The following is a 27260-nucleotide window of genomic DNA, read 5'->3' as shown; positions in this document are numbered from 1 at the left end:
TGATTTAAATACTCTTTGAAATTTTACTATTAGCGTTTGGAGCGATATTTATCAGAACTCTTACTTTTAACAACGCTTCTTAACGAAACGAAAGAATTCTAATAGTTTTCGTCGAGAAATCTTCGGGTATTCCATTTACTTGGACTCGTGCTTCCTTCACGGTCTGTTTTCACTAATTTCAGGTACATTGACTCTGGAATTTAACAGATCCATCGTTGTTTGAACCTCTATATCGTTTATAGCCATTTTCTAAAGGAAACGAATCCTCGATCGAACAAATCGCTGTAAGTTCTCGTTGGTCGCTTGGTCCATTTTCGACTGGGCCCCGTTCCAGGGTTAATGGGCCCACAGGTGTTTTCACAACGCGGTTGCATTGTGGAAATTCGCGTACGCGTGCCTGGCGTGGTTCTCTCGTCCAGTCCCCGCGATGCTTTCCTTATTTCTAATTCCGTCGACGCGAAAATAAAGCGAAATTGGCTGAAACGCGGCTCTTCGCTCTCCTCGCGAAACATATCGGAATTTTACGTAACACGGGTAATTACACGGTCGCGTTCCTTGGAATGTTCTTCGAGGAACAATCCCCGAACCTTTCTGATTTCCAACAGTCGCTATCAGACCTTTCGATCGACCAACAACTCGAGAGCCTCTCTCAGCGTTGGTCACAATTAAACAATATCGCAGAACAATTGAAATCAGTGCAGATCGTTTGTCGGGATAAGGCGGATATAAAATTTGTTCCTAGAAAGATTGTGAATCGAGAATGAATTTTTGTAGCTCTTTGGTGAAAAGTCCTGTCGCCCATGATATGGGTGTTAACGTGTTAAAGATTGTAAATCGTATTCTTTGACATACATAATATTCCGTTCAAAGTGTTACGACTTTCTCGGATTTTCGAATGTCTCTATAAAATCGGAAGAATGCGATTTTATGTTCTTGAAACTTCAGAAAGTGCGATGGAGGAAAAAAGTAAATCTGTTATTTAAATAGAGCAGAGTCTTATCTTAATTGCAGAAGGATCGAGCCAAGTTGCTGCACCTTGGCAATAATTAATAATCTTTAAAGTCAGAAAACTTTATTTTAAATAGCTTTTAGTCGTAGTTGGTACCTGGCGCGGCCTGGTTTTTCTTTGATAAGAGTCAGAAATGGGCCAAAGGCATCGAAACGACCGTTTCCCCCTCCCTCTGCCGTTGCATTATCGGAATAAATCACGTCCTCGCGAGCGCATCGGGTCGCATGGAATGCAATTATTATCGTGACGGTAATTTCTACGTTTATGCTCGCGGATATGGTCGCGGAACGGTCGGTGAAAATGCAGTAAATTATCGGTAACGTTCGGGCTTGATGACAGACCACGTTATTGCTGACATGCTGCGCGCAAACGGAGTTGCTATCGAAATAAGGTCGTTTCACCGCGGACGTCTTCGTTCGAGCGCCCTTTCGCTTCCGCCTGATTTTCCTCGCTCTTTTGGCCGCGGAGCAGCTTGTCTCTCCTTTCTTCTTTCGTTTAAACACGCTCGTGGCGCTAATGACCGTGTAATCAAACTACTCTCGGCGTTAGTATATTTTTTTAAGAACAGAATTCGTTTTCGAGAGGAAGCTCACGATTTATTATTTGTTACCGGTACCTTGGCGCGAACTCTCCTATTTTTTATATCGAATCTCGCAGAATCCCTATTTAGATGGAATGAGATTGCACCGAGGAATGCAGACGCAAGTGTTATATTGAATTAACTCGTTCACATCCGTGTCCGAGTTTACTCGAATTGCGGACCGTATCCGACTTTTCTCGGGCGTTGATTTAATTTGTTTAACTTTGTTCGCCAAATAAAAGAAATATCGTGGATATAAAAAGTGGCCCACGAGTCCGTTTGCGTCGAATAGGCCTGTTTTACTGCGCTCCCGTTCGAGGGGGACAACGAGTCGCAAATTCTCCAGATTACAAACGATGGATTCCAAGAATCCTTCGCATTGACTGTCTCTTGCATCCCGTCAGAGGGTGACAGTTTATGACACCGTCTGCCTCGGAGACCAGGGCAATGTGCTTTGCACGTGTTTTCGCATTAAATCCGTACGTTTTTGATGTTTATTCTCCGTCGACTTCGCGAACTCGAGCAAACTCCAGAATTTACGGGCTAAGTGTTAACTCAAATCTCGCGTAAACTTTAAAAATATATGGTATAACTTGTAGTATAAAACGAGTATGTTGCCCCAAATATTTGTTGTACTACTTAAACGTTTAATAAAATGCAAAGAAGCTCGGTTTCTTTGAACGTCTGCAAATCGGTCACGTCGAGGATGCACCGAAGCGATCCTCCGGTTAACGGAAAAAAGGAGAATATTGTTGGTACGAATCACCTTACCGTAAACAGTTCGTACAGTTACGGTCACACCTGCAACAGTTTACAGTAAACCCGTACACAACGGTCGGAGTGTCTTATTCGTCGACGCGTAACTCGTATTTCAACTCAGCTCCATTACATTAACTTGTAGCAGAGATAGCGTAATCGTGTCATCGCGCGATACACTATGCTGTATTTTACAACTCGTCATCGAACGGACATGTTCAACGAATTAGATACACAGTGAAACGAACGCTGTCCCCGACCAGCAAATGGCTTCATTTTCGATAAAGAATCCCCATTTGCAATTCCTATCGGTCGAAGACATTGGCACTGGGATTCACAGACGTTGGTTGCATACTCAAAATTAAGATCGGTACATTAATTAAATTGATCAGAAATTGCTAAAGAATAATTGTAATTTCTCTAACATCGAGTCAAGGCTTAAGAAAACGCGGTTTAAGAAAATATCTATTTCATTTTTATATTATAGATACCACCCACTCTCTGTTTTGTTGGCAGGAAGGTGGCGTAACCCCTTAATCGCATCGTGAAAGCGACACGAAGCCATTTAAATCGCCGTATCGGGGAGAAAAAGAATCGTCGGTCGAGTTAAATTAGTTTGAGGGCAGCGCGTAAAACTGCCTCGTAAAATATCGTTAGCCGCGGTCCCGGTTGTCATAATTAACAACAAGCGCGACGTTACGCTAATCGATCTTAACGACGCGCCTCGCGGTATTAATATGCTCCATGATATAATTGCCGCGTAACTCACTCGCCAATTAAGCAAACCTCGGATCCGTGTATCGAACTCCGTCCGATACCGACTCCGGGGATCGAAAGAAAACGAAAATGTCCGGTCTAAAAATAATGTTGTTGGAGCAAACAACGCGGGAAGCGTGACATACCGCGGTCGCGTGTGACCGTAGAACAGAAATATTTCGTTACTTGGGCCTTTCGTGAGTCGTCTCTCGATCCAACATTCTTTCTCGACGATCGAGAATTTGGCACAACGGCAGAGTAACCGAAATTGTTTGATCCAATGTGCAGGGATGAATTTTGTATCTTTTAACGTCGAACATTTAGTCGTCTTTGTAGATTGTGTAATTGTTGGCACAATATGGTACGTAATGTTTTCGATCGAAACCTTTGTAACAGGTTTACGTTAGGTGACTTAGCGCATTCCCAGAGTTGATTTCCGTATGCCCAGACTGGTTTAAACATGATCCTGCGTAGAAGTAATTTATTTTCGATCGAGAGTTCTGATCGACGACCTAGCAGTCGGTACGTTTGTCTCAACTGGATAACAGTTAAATATAATCTGTAATTTTGGCCGGAGCGATTGATTATGCACGCGATTCTTGGGAGGTTTACGGTGCGTTGCACGACTCCTGGCGAGGATCTGGTTCCTCGAGGGTCGAGCATCCTTCAGGTATGCATGGCAGGGTCTCCTCAAAGGATCTTAATTAACCCTCCTCGTCGAAATAATTCCTGCCTCGTTCTGAATCCCGTGCACCAGAGTGTACAACGACGAACTGAATTATTCCTCTCGGCGTTAAAATTCCAACGTTAAACATACACCGTGTGCAGAAATTCCATGGTCGCTTTTGTTGAGCGTGCTCTCTGGACGCTCGTAGGCATTCGCTCTGCGCATTGCAGCGATCGACCGAGTGCTTTTAACCCTAATCCCACGGGGATGTGACCCTAAGTCACGTTTATACGAAAGTTCGTGGTTCGAGGGCGATCCTATCGTTTGCAAGTAAATTTTTATATCAGCGTTCAACACGAAAACAAACACTCTGCAATTATCGCTCGAAACATGACCTATTTACCAGTGCACAAATTTGCGATAACGACCAAGTTTCGCCCGCGTTCCTTTCAAATTGTCTGGGCTCGTTTCCGAGCTCGCGACAGGCCTAAATTGAATATTGTAACTGGATTCTCACACCATCCGCCAGGCAACCGTCCCGTTGACCGTCCCGCGCAAACATTCATCAACATCAACGCGATCGCCAGACGAAACGGTGATGGACAGCGTGGAACACCTCCATGCATGTCTAGACGGATGATCGCCTGATGGATGGCGTGAATCCGGCTTACACTGACGGTTTCGTTGATTGGAACACCTGCTACCGGGCTTCGTTCTTCGGAATCGGCCTCAAGAACACCCGCTTAATTGTAACGCGAAGTATACGAAGCCGTGCGGTGCAAACTCTTCATTTCCAGAGTCCTGGAGTGCTAGTTTTCAATAGATAACAATAATAGGAAGGGAGCTTTTAATTTTAAAGCACACCCCTATTTCTCGAAGAATATTCCACATACGATGAATTGGGGTACGCTATTCTATTAGGAGAAGAACGCTCGTCGAAAGGATCCCATCTCTGCACGCTCCGCGGTGAAAGAGATATAAAGGTGATCGGTTGGCGACCTTCGAAAGGCCGCGATCGTCGGGTCAGGCGAACGAACGATCTCTCGGAAGTTGTTCGTCGGTCGCAGGATCGACGACGACGAGGAACGACGACCTTGCCTGTGACTCAAGAAGCTCGTCCGTCGTGAGCATTTCCTTCCTCCGGCGAAATAAGAATGTTCGAAGCAGACGAGAAAGCCGGTCACGCTGCGTTGGCCATGGAGTACGAACACTCTCTAATGAGCCTCTGTTACGGGCTCCTCGTTCCTCGCTCATTTTCGTTGTACGATCGATTCATTACCCGCGGCACGAGATATAACCGGCTGGTCCGCGGTTCGGCTCGTTCCCCGTTCGAACGCCATCGAGAATCCTCTCTCTTTCCACGGGGGATCTCGCGAAAACCGCCGGAAGTTCGCCTAGTCGACAGTTTAACGCGTTAGCCGCTTATCTATGGCCGACAGGACTCTTCACCGAGAACAAAAATTAATTGCTGAAGCGTCATGGTACGAAAAGCGAAGCTAAACAGAGCTCGTGAACTTCGATGGGGTTTCGAAATGGCATTTAGTGTCGTTCGGTCTCTTTCGGAGTTCCTGGGCTCAACGAGCTATGCCTCCTTCAGGAGTCGAGTGAACCTCGACTCGTGAAACCATCCCCTAGACCTTCCAGAAGGGTTGGAGATCCAGAATTATCAACCCTCTCGACTCAGTATCATCTTGACTCTGAGTATCCTGTGAGTACCATTTCTTTTGAGTCTATGGATTTGACGTTTGTTTACATTGGCCAGAGTGCAGAGATGGAATTTGGGCGCGTTTCGAAAGTGACGGAATTTCTTTCGAACGATCGCCGATTACCGGTGGGAGAAGAGAGGTTGGATCCATGGATCCTAGACCCGCTCGAGCAAGGTAACCGCGAGGAATTGGAAAGTGACGGAATGTCTTCCCGTTGCCCCACAAAACGACCGACGAGATCGTGACGTCCGAGTCGATTCGGTTTACGATACACCTGGATTAGTTAATAGTTTCGCAACGATCGTTATCGCGGATCATTGATTCGCCGACGCGTCGATGGGGAATCAGATTCCTTCGGAACATCCTTTTAGAATTTTAATTCTTTTTTAGCGAAGTTGAACATGGAATACTGTTGCATACGTTATTATAGATCGGTTCATCTTATCATATTCGATATATACTAGTTTCAGGCCAATTATGCTATAACATTATCTTCTGGTTCTTTAAGGTTGGTCTGCTACTTATAACAATTAAATTGCTAATTTTATTCGTTTACGGTACACGCAAAGTACACGAAGAATATATTTTCTAAATTGATGCATACTTGATTGTGTATAAATGCATATATTTTGGATACATCTAGCGTGCACGGTTTTCCTGTTCATCGTGTCATAAACGCAGGAATTCTGCAGTCGTTAATCACGTTTATTGTTATTTTTCATACAATGGCGAAACGATCGAGAATCCAATTTGCATCGCATTTGTTTTCGCATCGACTGTATTTACGGATCGATATATAAATGCGCAGACCAAAGGAGGAAAGAGAAATTATAGAATCACGTTTATTGCAAGCTTTCAATACAATAGGAGAGTCGAGAAACCAATTTGCGTTTACGACGAAAAAAGAAAATGAAAATGATGGGGGGTTAAGGACCGTTCGGCAATTAGAAATTTTCGGATTCCAGAATGGATGCCACGCTCGGTTTACGAGAGCCGTACCACAGCGGGATTATCGTTTTTAATGCCGCTACGAAGGCTGCCCAGTCACTGCATACGATAATAGTCGCTTAGAAAATAAAATTCCGGACAAAAGTGTGTTAACGATTATCGCGTTCTCGCGTCTAATCGACTGCATTCGCATTTCTTCGCGCGCTCAAACGAGGAAAGTACAAACGGGAATCTATCCGTCGCGTCTGCCCGATCGATCTTCAGAGAAATCTTCATCGATCACCGGTAATCTGAGATTTCTCGAACACTGGACGCCTTTCTGTCCACGCATCGAACTTGATCGCGAAATAATTTCCACGCGATTCGGGACAATTTTCACCAGGCGTCAACCATTGGCAAGCTGCGTAATTATTCGATCAAACATACTACGATCAATGCATCAAATTAACTCTACCTAGTCCAGCAGTCTCGACGACCACAGAAATTATCTAAATTCGCGAAAATAATATTTGAACCGTGTCATAATGGATCAGTTTGCGGATTCGAAAGTCCAGCTTCTTGAAAAAAATAAAATGTTTAGGCCTGCGGCTTTCCTACTACTTTGTAACACGTCATTAGCCCCGGAACGTTGCAAAATTGAACCGTGCAACGTGTCGAGGGCCCACGTCGAGCGGTTAAGTGGTCGAACAACATCGTTTTCAAATTTCTCAATTCACCGTAAAGCGCGGAGCGAACGGGATCGACTCGTTTTCTCGCTCGATCTCTCGATACCCGGGCGTTTTCGCTTTTACGCGCTAACGCGAACGGGACACGCTCGCTTTAAATTCGCGCAAGCTGCAAAGCGTTCGGCCGACCGGTTTTCCAAGACGACTTTGCACACTGTAGCGGGAGAAACGAGATTAGCATGTCGCCTAGAACCGAGCCTAATAGACGTCGATTTCCCGAGAACGACGATCCCCTCCCCCGCCCCGTCGAGCCATCGCTAATGGACTGGATTAATCGAGTGTCACGGGACATTTCGGATTTCGAACGGCGTTTCGCTTTTCACTCGAACGGATACTTGGACTATCTCCTCGATCGAACGAATAAATTTCAGTTTGTTTTTTTTCTTCTGTCGCTCGTTTACCGGCCAATCAGAATTCCCGTCCCGTGCGCGAGTAAATGTTGCCCGATGAAAATTTCGCGATAACCCTTTCCCGCTGCTACCATACGGCTGTTTATGCTTTGAATAAAACACTCGTATTGACTTTGCAATTTAGAAATATCCAAGTTGGCCGAACGAAGTATCGAAAGACGTGTCGTATTGGGTCAGACGTTATAGTCAGCCACCGTGAGGCAAAATTACTCTGCGTCGTCCACATTCTACTTACTCATAGCACCATATTCCCCCCGTTCTTTCCTCCTTCCTGCACTACGTGGTAAAAACTCCGTGACGACCGTTGTAGCTTAAATTGCACTGCACTTGGTTGCCCAGATCGTGCAGGTTTAATTCGAACATCATTTTCGTCTCGAATTTTCAGTATTTTCAATTAATTCCAGACTTATTTTTTCCATGACCTTGCGTTACGTTTCCCTATATTTCGACGGGAGCAAGGGATTTCGGATCGATGGAGAAGCAAAGTCCCGCGAAGTTTTCGCAGTTAGAGCAATTTCGTTAATGATGTTGATTTTACGGTGAGCTTTCCTTACGGTCGTAATTAGAAATACCGTGTCGGGTAATTACACGCAGACACTTGCGTTTCGCCGTCTTATTTTATCTGTTACGTGGTGGCTGGGCTGGAGAAAAGGATACCGCGACGAGATAATTATGCTATGCCGGCAGGTACGCACGGTACACTAAATCATAACGCGACACAGATGTTTAAGCTCGACTATAAATACTTAATTGCCGGTGCCAAATCGTGCCCCGATTCGTGACTTTCCGAGTTAATTAACTCAACGGCCGCAGATGGCTTTGGAACGTACGCTGCGTTGAACGAATCGTCGCAACATTGACGTAAAAAAAAATTAATAAAGTCATCTTTATTGGGTCGTTTCATAAGTTGCGTCGTTCCTTAAAATTCTCCGCGCTTTCTCGTCGTATCTTACACGAATATTCGTACCTTATTTGGCCGATATGTTTACGTTTTATCGAAGCGTTGCTTTATACAAATTGTACATTCACGGCCCAAACTGGAATCGTGTATCTCCGAGACACTCCGTATACTCATAATACGATTGTGGCTTCGAAACTCTTGTAAGTATTCCGAGAGCACGATCATGCCTCCGGTGCATTAATTAATTCTTTTCAGGCTCGAAAAAGTAACAAAAATATAATTGATTTTTCGTTCGGATTTTGATAATGAACTTGTCAGTTCGAAACGAATCGATTAACGTATCGAAAACACGTACTTTTGGAATTTTCTACAAGTATATTTGATTCACAATCTTATTAACATACGGCGGATACAGTTAGCCCCGAAAAATGCAACAAGAAGAATTTAAGAAACTCTGCAAAACGCGACCAAACGATGTCACGCAATTTCTCTCCGAGTCCCGTTGAAAGTTCAGTAAAACGGAGTAGCAAACGATCCGTCGAATGCAGTCAATTAAAATATCTCGATAATTCATTGGTCGAGGAGACGGCATGCTCAGAAGCGACGATTATCCTCGCCGCGGTGAAACGTTATTTATTTTTCTTCTTTCTTTTGTTGAAAAAAGTGATCGAAAAATATTAATATAGAAACTTGCGCGGAGAAAGTATAGGCAGTGCGAGGCGAGAAAGAAATTTATCGCTGTGTCTCGGGGATCGGTCGTCAGAGAAATTCTCCGGTGCTCGTCGTTGCGTCCTGAAATATGGCGCGTCATTTCCTTTGATTTGCCACGAAACGAGCTCTCGATACATCGGCGGCTCGCCTGTCGTCGAATAAAGTCCGTAAATTGAGCTACGATCGATTTTGCGATTTCCACGCGGTTCTTTCCACGCTTGTACTTTCGCTGAGCACGTCACCGGGAAAAAACTCTGAACTTGTAAAGCCATTCAAGGCATGGCCTTCGAGGCACGCTCTTAATTGGTAAATCGCTTTTAATAGAATCGCTGCTTTCTACGAACCGACTGGAACTAACTCGTCTCGGTGATTTTCATGCGTCCTTCGTGTCGTTTTACCGTCGTTTGGTTTTTCGTGCGATTCCTTATCTCAAAACTACTCCACAATTTAGGATTACCTTCGAAACTCAAACTTTCTCCACGAATTTCGACCAGTCTTTCCATTAAATCCTTTGCGAATCACTCTTCCAAACGCATACTATTTAATTTTGTCCTCTATTTTACATATTTTAATTGGGTCAGTCAATAAGTAGATGACGATTTTTTTTTTTTATAGAGCGATAGAGCCATGTATAAAACATTGGGCGTAACAATTCTATTATTTCAACGTTTCAAGCAAGTAAAGATACATACCTTGCAGGTGTAGAATGAATCAATCACTGTCATTGGAGTGGCCCTGGCGCAGATGGCATAGCAGACGGTCTATGTGTTCGAGGTCAAGGATTCGAGATCCGTTAACAGAATACTCGTTTTTGTAATTCCTTTTTTTACTATCGTAACACCGCTACAGGTGATTTCGAATCGCAGTCCTTTCATCTTTCCCGCCTTTTTTTAATCGAAAATTTAAACACATATTACTGATTAATTTAAATCCATTCTATCAAGAGACAAAACAGTTACGTATATAAAATGTCCTATCCCAGTTGAGATTGTAAAAAATCTCGTGAAAAAGTGAAAAATAATAGAAAAAATAAAAAACTTAGAAACTATCCTAGCGCTGAAAGATTATAGACACATTCAGCACCAAGGTCATAACCATGATACGTGACCTGAATCTACCAATTCAACGACTATTACGTCCAAGCTGTTTTTCTCGATACCGAAAGATCGTACGAGCAGAATTCTATTCTACATTGTCGATTTATTTCTACGCATAGTCTCTCCCGGTCCTATTAAGATTACTGGTACAACCTGTATCCCAAAGTGTGTTACTTCGATTATTTATATCTCTTAAATTATCAATTTATTACACCTAATATTTTATACCCGAGTACCAGGGACCTGCAATCTATCATCCAACAAAAGTGGGTCAATATCGGAGGTGAACAGGTGAATGCTTCCCTTGCGAGTGGAGAGTATTAATGTCCGTATAAACAACACAATTTGTAAACGGTGATATATTTCTGCGTGTAATTGGCTCCATTACGACTCCAACCTCCGTGGTCCACTTGTAACGTCCTACGCTATCTAAATAAATAAATTCATCCGTATCTCTCGCATCGAATAAAATATTGTTTGAAATTTGCTCCATTATGCGCAGAAATTTGGTTAATTCCACCGAATCGTCCAGAGCCGCGATCCAATTATATCCGCCGGTACGGTTGCGTCAGAGAAGTTGCATAATTCGTTAGGCAAGTTCAAGGCTTGTGGATGCAAATCAATCGTTAAAACCTAATAGGTCCCGCGCGCGCGGTCACGTGCGTACCGCGGGGTCGTAGAGCGGAAGGGAATCGTTTTTAGAAAATAATCGTGATCGTTGCGCCGTGAACGTTATAAAAATATCGCGATGCAAAAATAGTCGCGGTGCAGCGAACCTCTCGTTAAACGGGAGGAGAAGCTCCTCACGCGCGAACGCACCTCGTTCGCAATTGACTTTTGCTGAAAGCACGCTTCCACGCGTCGCTGCGTAAACTTTGAACTTTCAAAGGTCCCCTTCCGTTCTCCCAGGGGGGTTTTAATTGCTGCGTGGACTTTAATTATGCCGTCGTTTCCCTCGAACGAGCGTGAACTCGAGCACCTGCGATTTTCTTCGTTATATACCGTTCGATGTTTGCGCGGTCTGAAAAGCTGACAGATCGTTATCCGGTCCTAGAGACTTCCGGGGCGGTGGATAAACGATTTCTTCTTCACTTTTTGCTCACCTGCGATAACAGTGATTGTTCGGAGTTTCTAACTGTTTTTATTTCGCTTCTTTTCCAGTAAGATTGTTCGGATATATGAATATGTAAATAACTGTAAAGTATCGAAACGTCGAACCAATAAATATAATAACGCGTTATGTACAGTTTGCTTTAATTGGTTCGAGAAAAATGAAAAACATTCCTTTCGACTACTATCTATTGCAATAATTTTCAACCACTCAGCCATGGCAGACCACCGTCACGCGAAGGTAGATCTCATGAATGTTTATAATTTCATACTTGTTGAAACTGTTATTATAATTCCGCGAAGAAGAAAGTTTCATCCGACGCAAGTAGGATTTACTCTTCCTTTCATGAATTTTATCTTCTCTTTGAAGAAAGAATCTATTTCCTCGGTTATGAATTAATGTTTACGCTGGACAATAAGTGGCTCATGAAGCATGTTTACGAACAAATCTTCCATTCGTAGTTCGCGAATAAAATCTGGCCAACTCTTGGTGGCTACCCGGATAACCGAAGTACTGTTACTTCTAGTTCGTACGGTTATGGGGGCGAAGAAGAGGGCTCGATGGCGAAGCGTGGCTGAGGTCGCTCGCGCGTCGGAATTATTTTTAATTTGCCCGATAATCCGAGCAATTAAGACTCGTCAAAAATAACCCACGCTATATCGTCCATTTCTCATCCGCGAGTACTCGGCTGCAGTTACAAATAGACGCAGTTGACCTTTGCTGGTCTCTCGCTTTACAGGCCCCCGCCGCTTTGAATAAAACTATTCTCGCGAAGCGTGGTGTTTGCCCTTTAATTGGCTGGTCGACCTTAATTGCTTCGTGAATTTATAATTCCGCTCGTATCTGGTCGGATAGTCGGCGGCGATCTTGTCCCCGAGTCTTATTGAATCAGCCGAACAATTAGCGCGTTCAGCGCGAACTAATTTTTTTATCCCGGAGTTAATGCGTCAAAGTAGACTCTCGCTGGTCTCTTAACCGACAAAGCCGTCGCCATCGCGCTAATGGAAATCAGTTCAGTTGGACGGCACCCTTTCAGACGCCGCCTCTTTCCGGAAGCCTTTGAATCTACAAAATCTCCAACACGTTCGACCACACCCTAATTGGCCCATCGCTTTTAATCGTCGAGCTCGTTTTACCGTCGTCGCGAGGTCACCCTGACTTCCCTCTTGCACCCTAGTGCACTTAACAAATTTATTATCCGTCTGGACCGAATGCAGCACGATAAATAACATTTTAACGCAGCATTTCTAATGTAAACTATATTCGGTAAAAACTAGAAAATTCTTAGTTCAAAGGGCACCGAGAACGGTGAATCGCAGTGAGTCGTCTGCGTAAGTGTCGCGCAGTCCAGACGCGGCCGCGACACTTACGAAGAGAGGACTTGAAAATTGATCTCTGATCAACTTTGATTAACTCTGATTATATTACAAAAGAAAGTGCGAAACAGTGAGAGTAACTGAAAACGGTCACAGCTAGTAGGAAACTGTGAAAGCGAATGACATAAAACTTTTACTTTTCTGCTTCGGTAACTCATTAGTAACCTAACACTGCCGCACTGTGGAACGAAACGAGAAAATACTTGGACGTTAGCTAATATATAATAAATATTCCTAACGTGAAGTATCGATCTTTGTCGCGTGTTGATAAACCATTCGCCTTACTGGTGCTTTTGCCTTACGGTTCTGTTTCCCTGAATTTGTCCAGATTCTCATATTTTTTCGAAACTTTTGCGTAATATCGGTATTTAAATTTACGTGCTTCTAATTGAACGCCTGTCGCAAACTAGTATTAAGGCAAGATTTAAGTGTCGAACGATAAAGGTGAACGACTATTAACTCGCGCGAATTTCGACAGGTACCTGCACATTCAGAAAGTGCCCCCGTGCTCGTTTTTTATTTTAATCAACAACCTGTACTGGACCAATTACTAAATTTGATACAGGCACGATAGCAACACTCCCTTATACTCCTCTCTAGTCACATAGGGTATAATTAATAAACTTTTGCACGAATAAGCTCTGGGAGGCTTGGCTCTTTTCAATCTTGCAAACGATTTATTAATTTGCAAATTAATTTTGCCGACGATACGCGAACGGGATCGAAATTTGCGTTCGGCAAGTCGGTGAATGAAATTTGTCCATCTTGTTTCGGGATCTCGGTTTCGCGTTGCTAAAAAAAGTCGTTCACGGTGGTTCGCGTGCGTAGAGAAACAGTCGGAACGTTAATCACTCGCGGTATAATAATCACCGCGTGCTTTCTCTGTGCGTCCGGTAACAATGGGAGCCCCGAGTGCACGGAGAAACACGCAACGTCGAGCAGACAGTGAGAATTATTTAAATGAATCGGCGCAGCTAATTATTTCGGCATCTTCGCGGCTGGTGACTTTCGCGAAGCTCGGAAGACAAGTTCGCCGCGGGGACGACTTGCTTTCAGCCGCCGGGTGAAAACTGCTTGGCATAGTTTCGTCGTTGGCAAAAAGACACCGATATTTCGAGGCCCCGTTTCCCAAGCGAACAAAGCTGTCGCGTAATTAACTCCTTCGACGCTCAGACGGAAACTACGAACAGTTCCCTCGCCTAATCGATCGGGGGAAACATTTTTTGCTCTCAAAAATAATTAAAAAACGAGGCTAATTCGCTTGGTACACACCTGACGACCTTTTCACGGTCTCTGATACTTATTATTTTAAGAATAATGTTAGAGTTGAACGCAAAATACAACGAACAGGAAGAGGTCGAGTAACCATACACGGTAAAAAGGTCGTCGATAAACGACGATGGAAAAAAAAGAAGTGCAGGTTTCCTCGAGCGTGGCCAGGAACACGATACTCCGGGAATATCGATCCGGTGAACGATTCTGACCCGCGTTGGAAACATTATATCGAAGTTGGTTGAATTCGATTAAAAGTTCGCGGCTGGAAACGCGTCCGACCAGCTCCGCGGAGCCGTCGAGTCGCATTTCTTTTTCGCGACGGCGCGTGTTACACGGCGACAAGAATTCGAGAGGACCCAGGGGGGGTTCTCGTTAGCTTCGCCTTCTCATTTCCATCGTGTTCTTTTTTCCTTTGTTTTTCTTTCTTTTCGCGAAACGGTCGATTTGCAGGCGCTCTGTTTACCCGGCCGGCTCCGCGCGTATTCGTCATCGTTTGGCCGCGGCCCAACTAAGCCAGCCACTGCCAAGGAATCCTGGCCAGATTCCCTTTGGATATTCTCGACTTTTTAACCCGCGGAATTTCCACCTCGCGACACCGCCCGTCGTCTTCGTTTTCCCCTTGATCGAATTTCTCGTCGTGAAACGTTTCCCCGTGGCCCCTTTCCTTTTTCCCCGACGCCTCCGCCCCCGCGCGTGTCCTCGATGGGACCAATTTGCGCGCGAATCCTAAATCCCTCGGTAACGGTGAACGCTTCGCGACGTCGAGGATACAAAACGCGCGTGTCGACCGTCGGTTTTCCCGATTTATGGTTTTAATCGGAATTTGACCGATGACGAGTCCCCTGGAAATGGCATCATCGCCGGAAACAATGGTCCACGGATACCAATGACGCGGTTTACATCCGCGATTCTCGAATCGCGATGATTCAAGCTCCTTTATGATCTCGTTTCGTTAATAAGTGCCTCCTCTGTCTCGTGTGAATCGTTCCCTGGCGTCCTATCGAGCTGTGAAAACGTGGGCGTGCTGATATCGCGACGCGATCGGGACGGAACGACGTCTCGCATCGTCGTTGAACGAGAACGCTTAATTACAGCGGGATACGCGTCGCGATCATTTTCCCGTACGCGAGAAAGTAAAGTTTCCGGTCGCGAAAACTCGATCGAACTTGCGATCTGGTACAATCTCTACAAATAATTAATAATCGAGACCGCGAAACGTTACGAGCAGTATGTAAATTCGTTCCTTCGCCCGTTCGTCGGCAGCTCAATTAGCTTTTTGTTCTCATACATCAGCGATAATTCCAACCATCTGGACCGCACGAATTACGTTTCTCCGCATTTTCTTTCGCTGAACGTGCTGAATTGCAAACCTCGAACGACCCTCTTTTGCGTTGGTCGTTTCTTTCGTCGAACGTTTCTAAAACGTCGATTCGAATCGTTGCCCTGAAAATATTGTATTTTAAAGTCCTCCGGTTGACAAAGGCACGAATAAAAAATTCTGAAAAACGTGTGAAGATGGAACAACTTTCGAGGTTCGCGGCGACGATTACCGCATATGCCGTGTTTCGTAACTGCGTGGCAAATCGGAAAGCACTTAAGCGGGTCCCGGGGTGGGAGGTGTTCGAGGATAAAATATGTAGCGGTTCGCGGCGTGAAAAACGACGACGAAATCGTTCTCACCATCTGTGTGCTTGATTTCCAGGTTACTCACAAAGTGACGAGTCAGGTGATGGTCCTGAAGATGAACCAGCTGCCGGCGAACAGGCCGAACATGCTGAAGGAGGTGCAACTGATGAACAAGCTCAGTCATCCGAACATACTCAGGTATAATCCAGGGTTTCTATTAAAAGCTTAAACATTCAAGGAAGTCGAAGAAAGTGGCCCACAACGAGCGCCGTGTTTTACAAGCTCGAGGATAGTTGGACAATTTATTCGAGCATAAAGATTTTTGCGAGCTAAGATACCATCGGCCAACTTTCCGCGATGTTCCAGTGTTCGCGTATCGAGTCTACCAAGGATAAGATCGTAATTATGCACCGGCGTACGCACCATGCAGCCTAATTTGCAGGAAGCTAAGCACAACGATTTATGTTCGAAACCTTTCTAATAAAATTCTATATTTTATCTGGCGCGATGTGTATACTCCGGCTCGAGATAGACAAAGCAGATTTATGGCTTCGTATTTTGGTTCTTTTTATACAATGTTCCAGAAAAGATGGCACCCCTTTCTTTTGTCTTTCTATCGAATCCCTCGACTCGTGCATTAAAACATTACTCACTACAAAACTAGAGAGGATAAGAGTATTTATGGACCATTGTAACAATTTGCCAGGCAGATTATTTTAGAAGTTTGACTCAATTTTGGTGTTTTTCCTCCGACCGTTGGTCGGCGCGAACGCGAGGGGATTTGGCGCGAAAGAGTGGCTGTCGGATCGAAAACAGAGCGATCCGTTAGGGTTGCGTCAACCCGGGTCCCGACCGGACGCGGGGCTAATGCCAAAAGAGTTCCGTGGTTCGCGAGTTACGAGATATGACATAATGGCGACGGGTAGCTTACCGCGACGATGCTCTCGACTAGACGCGTCGCATCCGCGGCGACAACGCATTCCAACGATATAAACGGCTTGGCCCAGATTCGCCGGTGTGTGCGTGTGTTTATCCCGCGCGGCTAGCGGGATCTTATTTCTGGCATTTCTCTCGTTGAAGGCTGCGAAAACCGCGGACACCGCGCGCCGCGACGGGACGCGTCTCTCGGCGTCGCTCGAGTGACTCAGCTCCATTGAAAAAAACCTCTCCGATCCACCGACAGCGCGATCTTTCTCAAAACTTGCCCAACTCCACTCTCAACATGGCATCCCACTCGACGTCGATCTTCCACTAAAATTAAAATCGTCAAAGTCCTTATAAAAGAAAATATCATCGATTCGGAGCATCTAAAACTGTGAACCTCTATATAAAATATACTTGAACAATTCCTTGAATTAATAGCAGCCCTAGGCCCCCGTAACGAGTCAGCTTGTAGAACGGAGCGCTTATTAGGTGACTCAGATTTCTAATAAACAACGAATCGCTTAGGATTTCGTAACTCTTGGATCGATGCTCCGCGCCAGGTGTGGCCAGCTCGGATTCAAGCGAATATGGATGAATGAAATCGGTCGATACTCTCGAAATACCATCCGTGTCGACATAGAGATTTACTACGAGCCGCTTTACTCTTTACTCTGCCGCTTCGATCGATCGCCAATTTAAATTCGTGAGCCCGAGGAACGTGGCGACGAATAACTGGTTCGCCATTTGACTCGAGTAGGCTATTTCACTTTCCAATTTTGTTCGAAATTATGCTCGGACCCGGGTGACACAGAGTTCCCGCCGAGCCACGCTTCGGAATTGCTTCCTTTGTTTCGGTCGAGTGCCTCGTCGACACACGTGGCGAGTCGATTGTTGCGCGAATAGTTATCGAGCGACGATAGACCAAACAAAGACTTCCCTCCAGCTATTTTTTATTCAACCCTTTCGATACCACGCGCCTCCCTGTCGCCCGTGGGCGGTGGACGGATTTGCTGGACCATGGATTGCGAATACGGCACGTTCGATTCGATGACTTTTCGATTCACGTGGATATTCTGGCTTGGTGAGCACAGATTTTATCTTTGCCCCAGTTTTGGCGTATTGGTAATAATTTCTTTAAATTATCGACTGCTTTGACTACCAGAGCTGGGTGTACTCTTGGATCTCAAGTAGGTTAGAAAAATGTTAGAACCGTTTGTGAGGAACAAAACTGCCTCGAACCAATTGTTACCGATGACGAGATACCGGTGTTTTCAGTACGATCTAGAAACAAAGCGAAAGAACCACAAAAGGAAGTCGTTATGGCACAAAAGGACAATAGTCATTGATGGACCGTGCAAATCGTTCTGTCGTCGCTGAAGGAATCTATTTTGAATAGAATAAAACATTTTTCCCTCCAAATCTCCTGTTATTCTCAAGAGAATACATATTTCCAGTGACCAGAGGGACAAGGCTTAAGAAAATGTGGGGGAAAAAATTGAAATTGATCTGTCCATGTTTCATGAAGCATTCGTTTACGTCGTAAAATCAGGTTTGATAGTTCTATGGCGGTAAATCAACGTTCAAACTCTTGTTTTATCGTTACGATCGTCGGTTCGTTGACTTTGCATTCGATAGGTTCTTAAAATCTAGCGGTATTCGAAGCGTCCCTAATATTGGCCGCGTTTCCACGCCGCGGGGATCGTCAATGATCTCTAAATAGATAAATGCGTTACTCTTAACCAGCGATGCACAAAATCCGACCCGCGGGCCAATCCGACCCATCGAGTTTATCTCGTAAATTAAATTAAACCGCGAATTAAAAAGTCTTCACGACTCATTTTGCAGACTCGTAAAATACACTATCAACCTACGATTACAGTTCAGTTTGTGTTCATTTATCCTTTTGTTCGATCGACGATTTATGCTGCGTACGATTGCAATACAATGGGGACGTATCGTTATTGCTACTATTATTATATCGTTGCAACCGACCTTGTAATAACCTTGAAATGATAAGAAAGCTGTCTCGAGGTATCGGATACAGAATGAAAAACACCAGCGAATCGAAGTCCCCGCGGAGTTGTTTCGTATATCTTATCGTCTAGCTAGCGTTTCATACCGAGCTTATCTCTAGAGACACCCAGTACATACATCGATAGTTGGAAATACAATACCCACCGTGATATGATAATATTTATTGTTTGTCGCTGTAAGAATTCCGTATATCTTATCTGGCCATTTAGGAAGTATCAACGTCGATCCCCGTTGTTTCGCTGAAACACTAGCTCGACGGCTGTTTCGCGATTAAATCGATAGTGGCACGAAACGTTTCGTCGACAAAGAAGTAACGAGCACGCTCGAAGGGGGAAACCTAAGACAACGGGAGTTCCAAAAAATATACACCGTGTTTCCCCAGAATAGTCGAAATTTTCAAGAATAGATTCTTGAAATCCCTGGATCAACGTAGATTTTGTCAAATATTGTTTATCGAAGCAACGTGCATTATCCAGTGTCAAGTTATCTTTCGCAGCGCGATTTGCAAGATCGCGTGCGAATTTCACGGTGTCGACGGTCGCACGATCGTAACAACGGCCAACACGTAGTTTCCGATCGTGCTATCTAGGATATCGCGATAACCGCGATAAAGTCGAATCGGCCGGTAATTCATCGTGGAACGCGTCTGCGCGCTGATATTAATCTTAATATCTATCGCTTCAATTGTTGACGTCCGGTTGTTGCCACGATGAATTTGATACCGGTCTCAATAACATCCTGCGAACTTTCATAACACGCGCTGACGTAACTACTTTCGTGCGGGAAATTCAAACCGCCGCTCCGGGGCCTGTGAAAAACTTGAAAAACATCCAACCGAGTAGACAGACCCGAGAAAGAAATCCAGTCGCGTTAACTCGTGCTGCATCGTAGAAACTTTCCAGCCTGCATAATTGAACATAGTTGAGACGAGACGGTGTTCATCGAGAAAATATCGCTGGAAAAAGTATGTACGATATTGCGATCTTAATGTCAGGATTTGTATAATCTTCGAAGATTGCACAGAATCGGGAAAGAATTCCAATTATACTAACTCTCGATGCTTCTGAGAAACTTGATCTTAATTATAAGCAGTTCGAACGAGATAGTGTTTCGGCTAATTTCCATTCGTTACTCTCACGAAGAGCTAACAAAAAATGTAAAAGATTACATTGCGAGGCTTTCTGTTGATTTTTAGAGTGGAATCACCTGCCATACCTCGTTATAAGTCTCCGGAGCGAGCACAGCTTCGTGACTCTTATCGAGGACTTTCCACATATCGTACTTTCCATTTAAAGATCAACAATACGTTTGAAAATTTCGTTAAGAATTGTTTCTGCCTGGCGGAACGTAGCTTGCTGACCCGTGTTTTATATAATTGTTAATTACGATGCTTCGTCGGACAGTTAATTAATTCTTCGCGGTGAAATTTAATCGGCGGTTACGCGTGCTAAACATGCATCTTTAACTCCACGATCTTTTGGCTCGCGTGAATCTAGGAAATTTAAATTACGCTAGATTCTTTATTGCCAGCAGTAATAGGAAGACGATACACGCGTTTCATAATTCCAGATAAAAGGAAAATATCTAAGGGCTTTAGATTCCGGATAAATCGAGGCTTTACGAATATAGGGTATCTCCGATCTGTTGTTATTGCGCTATCGTGAGATACCGAGAATTCGATAAGCCAATAGCGCGTTATACTTCGATCGGAATGGAGATTATAAAAATGATAGACGATTCCAAAGTACGGAAATTAAGAATACAAGCTGTACGATTAAATAATATGAAGTAGCCAAAATTACCAGGTATTGGGACATTGTTTGTATCTATCAGTTATCTACTTTATATATCGCGTTGATTTTTTTGTTTTTGAGTATTCGCAGAGAACAATATAGTATAAATTACCAGCGATACTGGAGTTAACGCGGCGCGAATAGGCGTGCAGTTTAGAGACGAAGACATAACGGTTAACAATGAGGCCCCTGGCGCTAATTGGCGCTTACCGGCGACACCGACTTGTCACGTTAAGGGCATGACGTTCGACCAGTCGACATTCTAAACGAACTTCAACTTTGCCCCATTCCCGAAGCCACCTGCAGAGTTTTGTATCTAATCTTCGAGTAGAATCGCTGAGCCGACACAGGCTTTTCTGTAGAGCGTCGATTCTATCGCCTCTCGCGTGAAACTAAAACGATACAGACCGTTGGCAATTACTCGCGTCTGCTGACAACACGTAGATGAATAGGGAGATAAATCGCGCGCCAGAGATCGTCTCGGTTCCGACGAAACAAAATAACACGCGGCGCAGATACGGAATCGAATGATAAGCGAATCTCATATTGACTCGGTAATAACAGGTTTTCGCCGTTTTAGAAAAGGAAATCGTTTGCTCGTGAATATTCCAAGGAAACGGCGGACGTTCCATTTCCTGGAGGAAAATTGATGCGTTGCCGAGTAACGACGATCTCGAGAAAAAATTATTATACCACTATTTACGCCGGTAATTGCTTTTATCTTATCGTACGCCTTCGCGAAAAATGTTTAACACGCGTTCTTCTCTAACACCTTCGCTGTCAGATCGTTGCTGATACTTCCTGGCAGAGTAGCTTCAAATTTTTGGTCGTCATTATTCCTAGAATCCTCGTTGGAATTTATGAACCTTATCTGGATTTATATAATCGCAACAAAATACGATCGAAAGTCCCAGGCAATGGAGGAGAAGAGTCGTACTTTCTTTTGTGTGCGATAAGGTCTCATAAAAATTATTATTGGTCGCGTGAGTCAATTACAATCATTTTTGGTGAATACACATACCACCGAAATCCTATGCACTTTCGAGAAAAAAATTCGAGTGCCTAAATTTTTCGGCGAAAAAAAAAATTTCAAATCGTTCTAAAAAAATTATTTTCAGTTGGAGGGGTCGATTACAATCATTTTTGGTGAATACACATACCCCCGAAATCCTACGCAGTTTCGAGAAAAAAATTTCTTACCAAAAATAGAATGTCTGACCATACCGTTGATCCATTCCCCTGAAATTTCATAAAAATTTCAAATCGTTCTAAAAAAATTATTTTCAGTTGCGGGGGTCAATTACAATCATTTTTGGTGAATAGACATACCCCCGAAATTCTACTCACTTTCGAGAAAAAAATTCGGGTAGGTGTCGAAATTTTTCGGCGAAAAAAAAAATTTCAAATCTTTCCAAAAAAATTATTTTCAGTTGCGGGGGTCAATTACAATCATTTTCGGTGAATAGATATACCCCCGAAATTCTACTCACTTTCGAGAAAAAAATTCGAGTATGTGCCGAAATTTTTCGGCGAAAAAAAAAAATGTCAAATCGTTCTAAAAAAATTATTTTTAGCCAGGGTGGTCAATTACAATCATTTTTGTGCAATACATATACCCTCGAAATCTTACGCACATTTGAGAAAAAAATTCTTTATCGAAAATATAATGTCTTCAAAATTTCATGCGTATGTTTAAAAGATTTTTAATGGGCCGAAAGAATACATTGAATATAAGGTGTACTCGTATACCTGTGGTAAAAACTTTCCGGCTGCCTTTCAAACGATTCGAATTTTCCGGTCGCCCGGTTATCAAACACACAAAGGATAGAACGGTCTCTGTCCGAGCTAGCATTTTCCTAGAACGAACGGAGCTTCGTCAGAAGCTCTGTGGGTGTCAATAGAGCATCGTGTCGAATCGATACGAACCCTCTTTAATCGTCTTACCCTCGCACGGACACGAAGAAGCAAACTTCGTCACGGTTTGTGCACGACTGGCGCGAGAAAAAAACTGCACACATTTCCCTGGGAAAGCAAATCGTTGGAAACGGTCATAATCATTTTCTAGAAAATTAACGCGATTTTCTTTTCTTAATAGCGCCGTTGGACACGCATTCCCATCGCTTATAACAATTGTACGTGAGAATTATTGCGGCAAACTGTCTACTGATTGCATGATTATAATTGCGATAATTTGGACTTCTGAATTCTTAGAAAATGTTCGATTTTATATTTGTTATTCCGAGTCCAAAACCACATAAATAGCGATGGAGATTTCTTGTTGGTACATCATAAGAATTGCAGTGCACGTTGATGTTCTGGAACCTTGATCCTTCGAGAAAAGAAAAAGAACGTTCCATCGATTCATCAATATCACAGCTAGCTTTCTCAGGGATTACAGATGACACATCGATACCGTATCAATATAGATACTACGATAACTAACGCTTTAAAGTTCCTAATTGTGATTTGTCGAGATTATGAAGCGGCTGTAACGATGATGTATCGTCCTTTCCGTTCTGTATCTTATCTACTAGCATTGCAAGATCTTTTTTAAGTCCAACGCTTTGTCACGAAACAGTTACGTTCGATACCACAGTTCTTATTCGCATTAAACACACTTGTGGGTTCAAAAAATTGCAGTACACAATGAGATAAATTCACCACAGAGTAATTTCGACCCGCAGAAACTAGAGATATTCCACGAACACCGTTGATCGCAGACCAGGACCAAACTTGGTCAATTTCCGCCATTGTCCTTTCTAGCGTCGATGTGTCAGGGATGTCTGGACGCGCTATCGATGATGCATCGTGTGTTCCCTGCGTTGGACGTATTTCTGTACGTAAAGGAAACAAATGTCAAGCCTCGCTAGGTAATCTATTTATAGCCATTGAGATTCGTTTCGTTGCGAAACGACAAACTCGGTGAAAAAGCGTCGCGGCTATTCCCGTCTAAACTCGCGGTCGCCGATATTGTCAGAAACGTCCGATCGTTCGATACCGCGGGGACCAGTTCGCGCAAATATCTTGGCGGCGGGCATTGTTCTGTTGGCTTTCAGTGGCACGGACAACGAGAAACAATCGTTGACCCGGCCCGCTAGTCTCTGTGTTTCATATCGTAGCGATTTTTCTCGTTTTATTCGCCCGGGTCCTTTTGTTCTGGGTCGAAGACCTTCGTCCTGCGGCTATCCTCGGGCCGGGACACGAAGGTCGCAGGCCTTTATAGGGAAAGATGAGTAACGAGGCGAGTAACAACTCGACGCTTCGTGCGTAGATTGGCAAAGAGAGCCGCGGCGGCCGCGGCTTGGTAATTAAACCTCGTACGCCGCGCCTCGGAAAACGTCGTCTCGCCGTGTAAGGAGGAACGAAGGTCCCCGCCGATCGGTGAAATCTCGCAAAAATTGCCCCCGAGGACGCTGCGAAATCTCTGCGACGCCGGTTGCGTTAGACTCGTCTCCCACAGGTAGCGCGATTAGGCTCGAAGACAGAAATTCGTGCTCCTTTAAAGGGGCTGCTCCTCGATTACGCGAACGTTCGCAGCTTCGTAACAGGGTCTCGTGGACGTCTTGCAATCGACCGGGTTCCAGAGCCCAGAAATTACGGTAATAACAACGATGTTGATAATTGCACGGGTAAAATAGTAGCCATTACGTTCCCCGGGAATTAGAGAATAATAGAATAAACGTCTCCCGTAAGTATAGACCTTCGGATCCCTGGTGGTTCCCGCGATTCTGAGCGTGAACACGGCCGGTTACAGGTTCATGGGAGTCTGCGTGCACGAGGGTCAACTGCACGCCCTGACGGAGTACATAAACGGAGGCAGCTTGGAGCAGCTGATCATGTCCAGGCACACACCGCTTCCGCACCTGATCAGGATGAACCTGGCGCGCGACGTGGCTCGCGGCATGACCTATCTGCACAGCCGCGGACTCTTTCATCGCGATCTCACGTCCAAGAACGTTCTGATCAAGAAGGACGAGCACACGTCCGAGCTGACCGCGGTGGTGGGCGATTTCGGTCTCGCCGCCAAGATCCCCGATCCCAGCTCGGGTTACAGGCTCAGCACCGTTGGCAGCCCCTACTGGATGTCGCCGGAATGCCTCAAGGGTCAGTGGTACGATCACAGGTCGGACGTCTTCTCGTTCGGCATCGTCGTCTGCGAGCTGATCGGCCGCGTGCCGGCCGATCCGGACGTTCTGCCACGGTCAGATAACTTTGGCCTCGATTACCTGGCCGTGGCAGAGATCTGCGCCGCCGCCGATCCACCACCCGCCTTCCTGCAACTTGCCTTCCATTGTTGCACGGTGAGTAGCTACTTTTATTCCATACTTTTCTCACTAAGCATCCCATATTTCGTCGCTTTGACCACCCTTCTTTTACACGCTCTGACTCGTTAGATTTTATTTGAGAACTGTTAAATACCAAGATTGCATCTACTTTGTTAGACCGACTAAATATGAGTTGCATCGATGGACAGTGAAAAGGAGGATAACTTCACGCTCGTTGGATTCGCTGGTCGTATTCTAAAATTGTACATTGGCAACCGTGGCAAATACAGTCAGAACGTATTGTTGGTGATAGTATTTTACAAATGTTACGAAATCGTAGGTGAGATCACCTCTTGCGTCAAGTTTCGTACGACGAAGGAAAATGGTCCATTATAAACATGCCACCGCAACGTCTTCTGTAGATAATTTCTAGACGACGACATTGTAAAACTATTTCAAGGCTACGTATTTCGTAACCCTATAAATATACAATAATAATAATACGCAATAAGAAGTAGAATAAAAGCTTGTAACTTGGAGATGCTAAACGATATAAAATCTTCCTACATAATTTTAAGCCTTCAGTGGACTTTCAATCTCAACTGAATTATCTTACTTAATGGAAATCATTGCAATAATTATTTCCCATTTTCGTTTCAGTACGAGCCAAAGTCGAGGCCGACGTTCCCGGAGATCGCGTCGAACCTGGACGGGATGATCGCCAATTGCGAGGACGAATCGAAGGGCAATATGGGTAAACGGCAGTCGGTGGACCCGGCCCTGATGTCCAGCATGGACGAGATCACGCGCGAGGGACGACCGACGAAGCGGAAGACGGCTCGTCTGAGGAGTCAGTCCGCGGACGCGAGAGGCTGCGACAACGCGACGCCTTCCGACAAGGCGAGATGCCATTCCGCGAGGAGGGTCGCCGAGCTGGCGAGCAGAAGGGACCCTCACTACAGGCCCATGACGGCCAATCCGTTCCACGCGCTGGGTGGCGTCAAGAAGATCCTCGGGGACCTGTTCTCCAGCTGCCTGGAGCTCCCGTCTCTCGAGGACGTCAGACCGAGCGTCACCGATGCTATCGCCAAGTTCAAGCCCGCGCAGAACGACAGTATCGCCAAGATCTTGGACAGGAAGAAGCCCAACTCCGAGCCCAGCAGCCCCACTGCCAGGAAGAAGTGGGAACGAAAGGTAACGATTGACTTTCGATCGCGATCCAGACCCAGTCGAAAGAATCATTGGGACGAGAAGTCCTCCAAACCTTTCGGAACATGCTCGATAAAGAATCCTTTCCAACCCAATAATTCCAAACAAGTCCAAACTACCATCCCCAAGAACGAACCCTAGTAACCCCAGGACTATTCTACTATGTTTTCAGGTGGCAACGAAGGTAGGTGCCGCGAGTCTGTTCACCCATCCGTTGTTCAGAGACGGATGGGAGCCCAGAAGACGCGGCAGCTGCGAGTCCGGGTTCTGGAGCTGCGTGGGCGAGGACCTGAGCCCCGAGCCGCCTAATCGCAGACATACCTCGACTCTGAGCAGCTCGGCGGCGAGCAGTCTGTTCTTGTTAGACGATCACCGGACCAGCTCGATCTACACCGACTCGTCCGAGGACATAGCGAGTCTGGGTGGCGGTGACTCGTGCTGGGAGGATAAGTTGAGTGGTATCGGGTCTTCCAGTAAAACGATTTCGAAGATCGTCGAGTATTTCGAGAGAAAGGAAGCCGGGAGTTTGAGACTGGCCGACCACGAGGCCGGTTCCAGCAGATTGACGCTGCTGAAGGCCAGCTTGGAGGGTCCGGTTCCTCTTTGCAGCATCTCCGCCGCGCAGAGGTTGGTCGTTTGCGAGGGTGCGGTGCGCAGCAAGTTGCCCCTGTTCGATAAGAAGTGATACGCGTCGCTGGCGCGTCTCGTAGAATTCGTCCTTTAGGGTTTCTTGGTTTTGCTGCCGGTGTTCGCGATCCAATCTCTAACGGGGCAACGACGGTATCGAGAATCTTGAGCAGTCCAAACGGAACGACGACGTAGTCGCCGGAGAAACGACCGAACTGTAAGCGGAATCGAGGCACGGCTATGTTTCCGTCGGGACCGACGATCCGAGCAAACCTCGAAACACGCTCGGAAGCGACCACTTCGTCGACGATCGATGGAAACATAGTCCGAACGCGAGTTCATCAGACGCTTCTCTCTAAAATCTAGTAACCCGACTGTGATGTTTTTTGATAATCTACATACATTATTGATCCGTACGACCGCGTTCGACGAAGCCGTTGTCGCACGTTTGGTCGTTTCGCCCGCGAGAACTGTCGTTGGACGTTTGCCCTGGTCCCGTACTCGACCTTTCGCGGCAGAGATGCTAGACGGCGACGGAAGAAAGACGGCGTCGATAGTATTTTGCGTATAAAAAAAAATAAAAAAAAAAAGAAAGAAATAGAAAAAAAAAAGAGTAATGGAACGTTTGTTGCGTTAGTTTTGTGAGTACTTGAGATTCTTCCGAGGCCAACGTATTTCCCTACGATGTACAATGTTCGAGAAAACAGTTCGAGTTCCAAGGGTTCGAAGAAAGCAATACGCGTTTCGTTTCGAG

The 27260-nt window shown here is 45.1% G+C and overlaps 1 protein-coding gene across 1 annotated transcript in view; it reads left to right on the top strand.

Moving 5' to 3' along the window:
• LOC122395988 overlaps positions 1-26583 on the top strand; it is a 41426-nt gene extending 14843 nt beyond the window's left edge. The window contains exons 3-6 of the mRNA XM_043394023.1: positions 15731-15852; positions 24160-24706; positions 25331-25864; positions 26052-26583. Of these exons, the coding sequence (XP_043249958.1) occupies positions 15731-15852; positions 24160-24706; positions 25331-25864; positions 26052-26564 (1716 nt within the window). The 3' untranslated portion in view covers positions 26565-26583. The remainder of the gene's footprint in view (positions 1-15730; positions 15853-24159; positions 24707-25330; positions 25865-26051) is intronic.
• Positions 26584-27260: the final 677 nt, after the last annotated feature.

The sequence above is a fragment of the Colletes gigas genome, unplaced genomic scaffold (genome assembly GCF_013123115.1).
Source record: "Colletes gigas isolate AHSC1104 unplaced genomic scaffold, ASM1312311v1 Colletes_gigas_Sc00006, whole genome shotgun sequence".
NCBI classification, from domain to species: Eukaryota; Metazoa; Arthropoda; class Insecta; order Hymenoptera; family Colletidae; genus Colletes; species Colletes gigas.
This window is presented reverse-complemented; position numbering and strand designations above follow the sequence as displayed.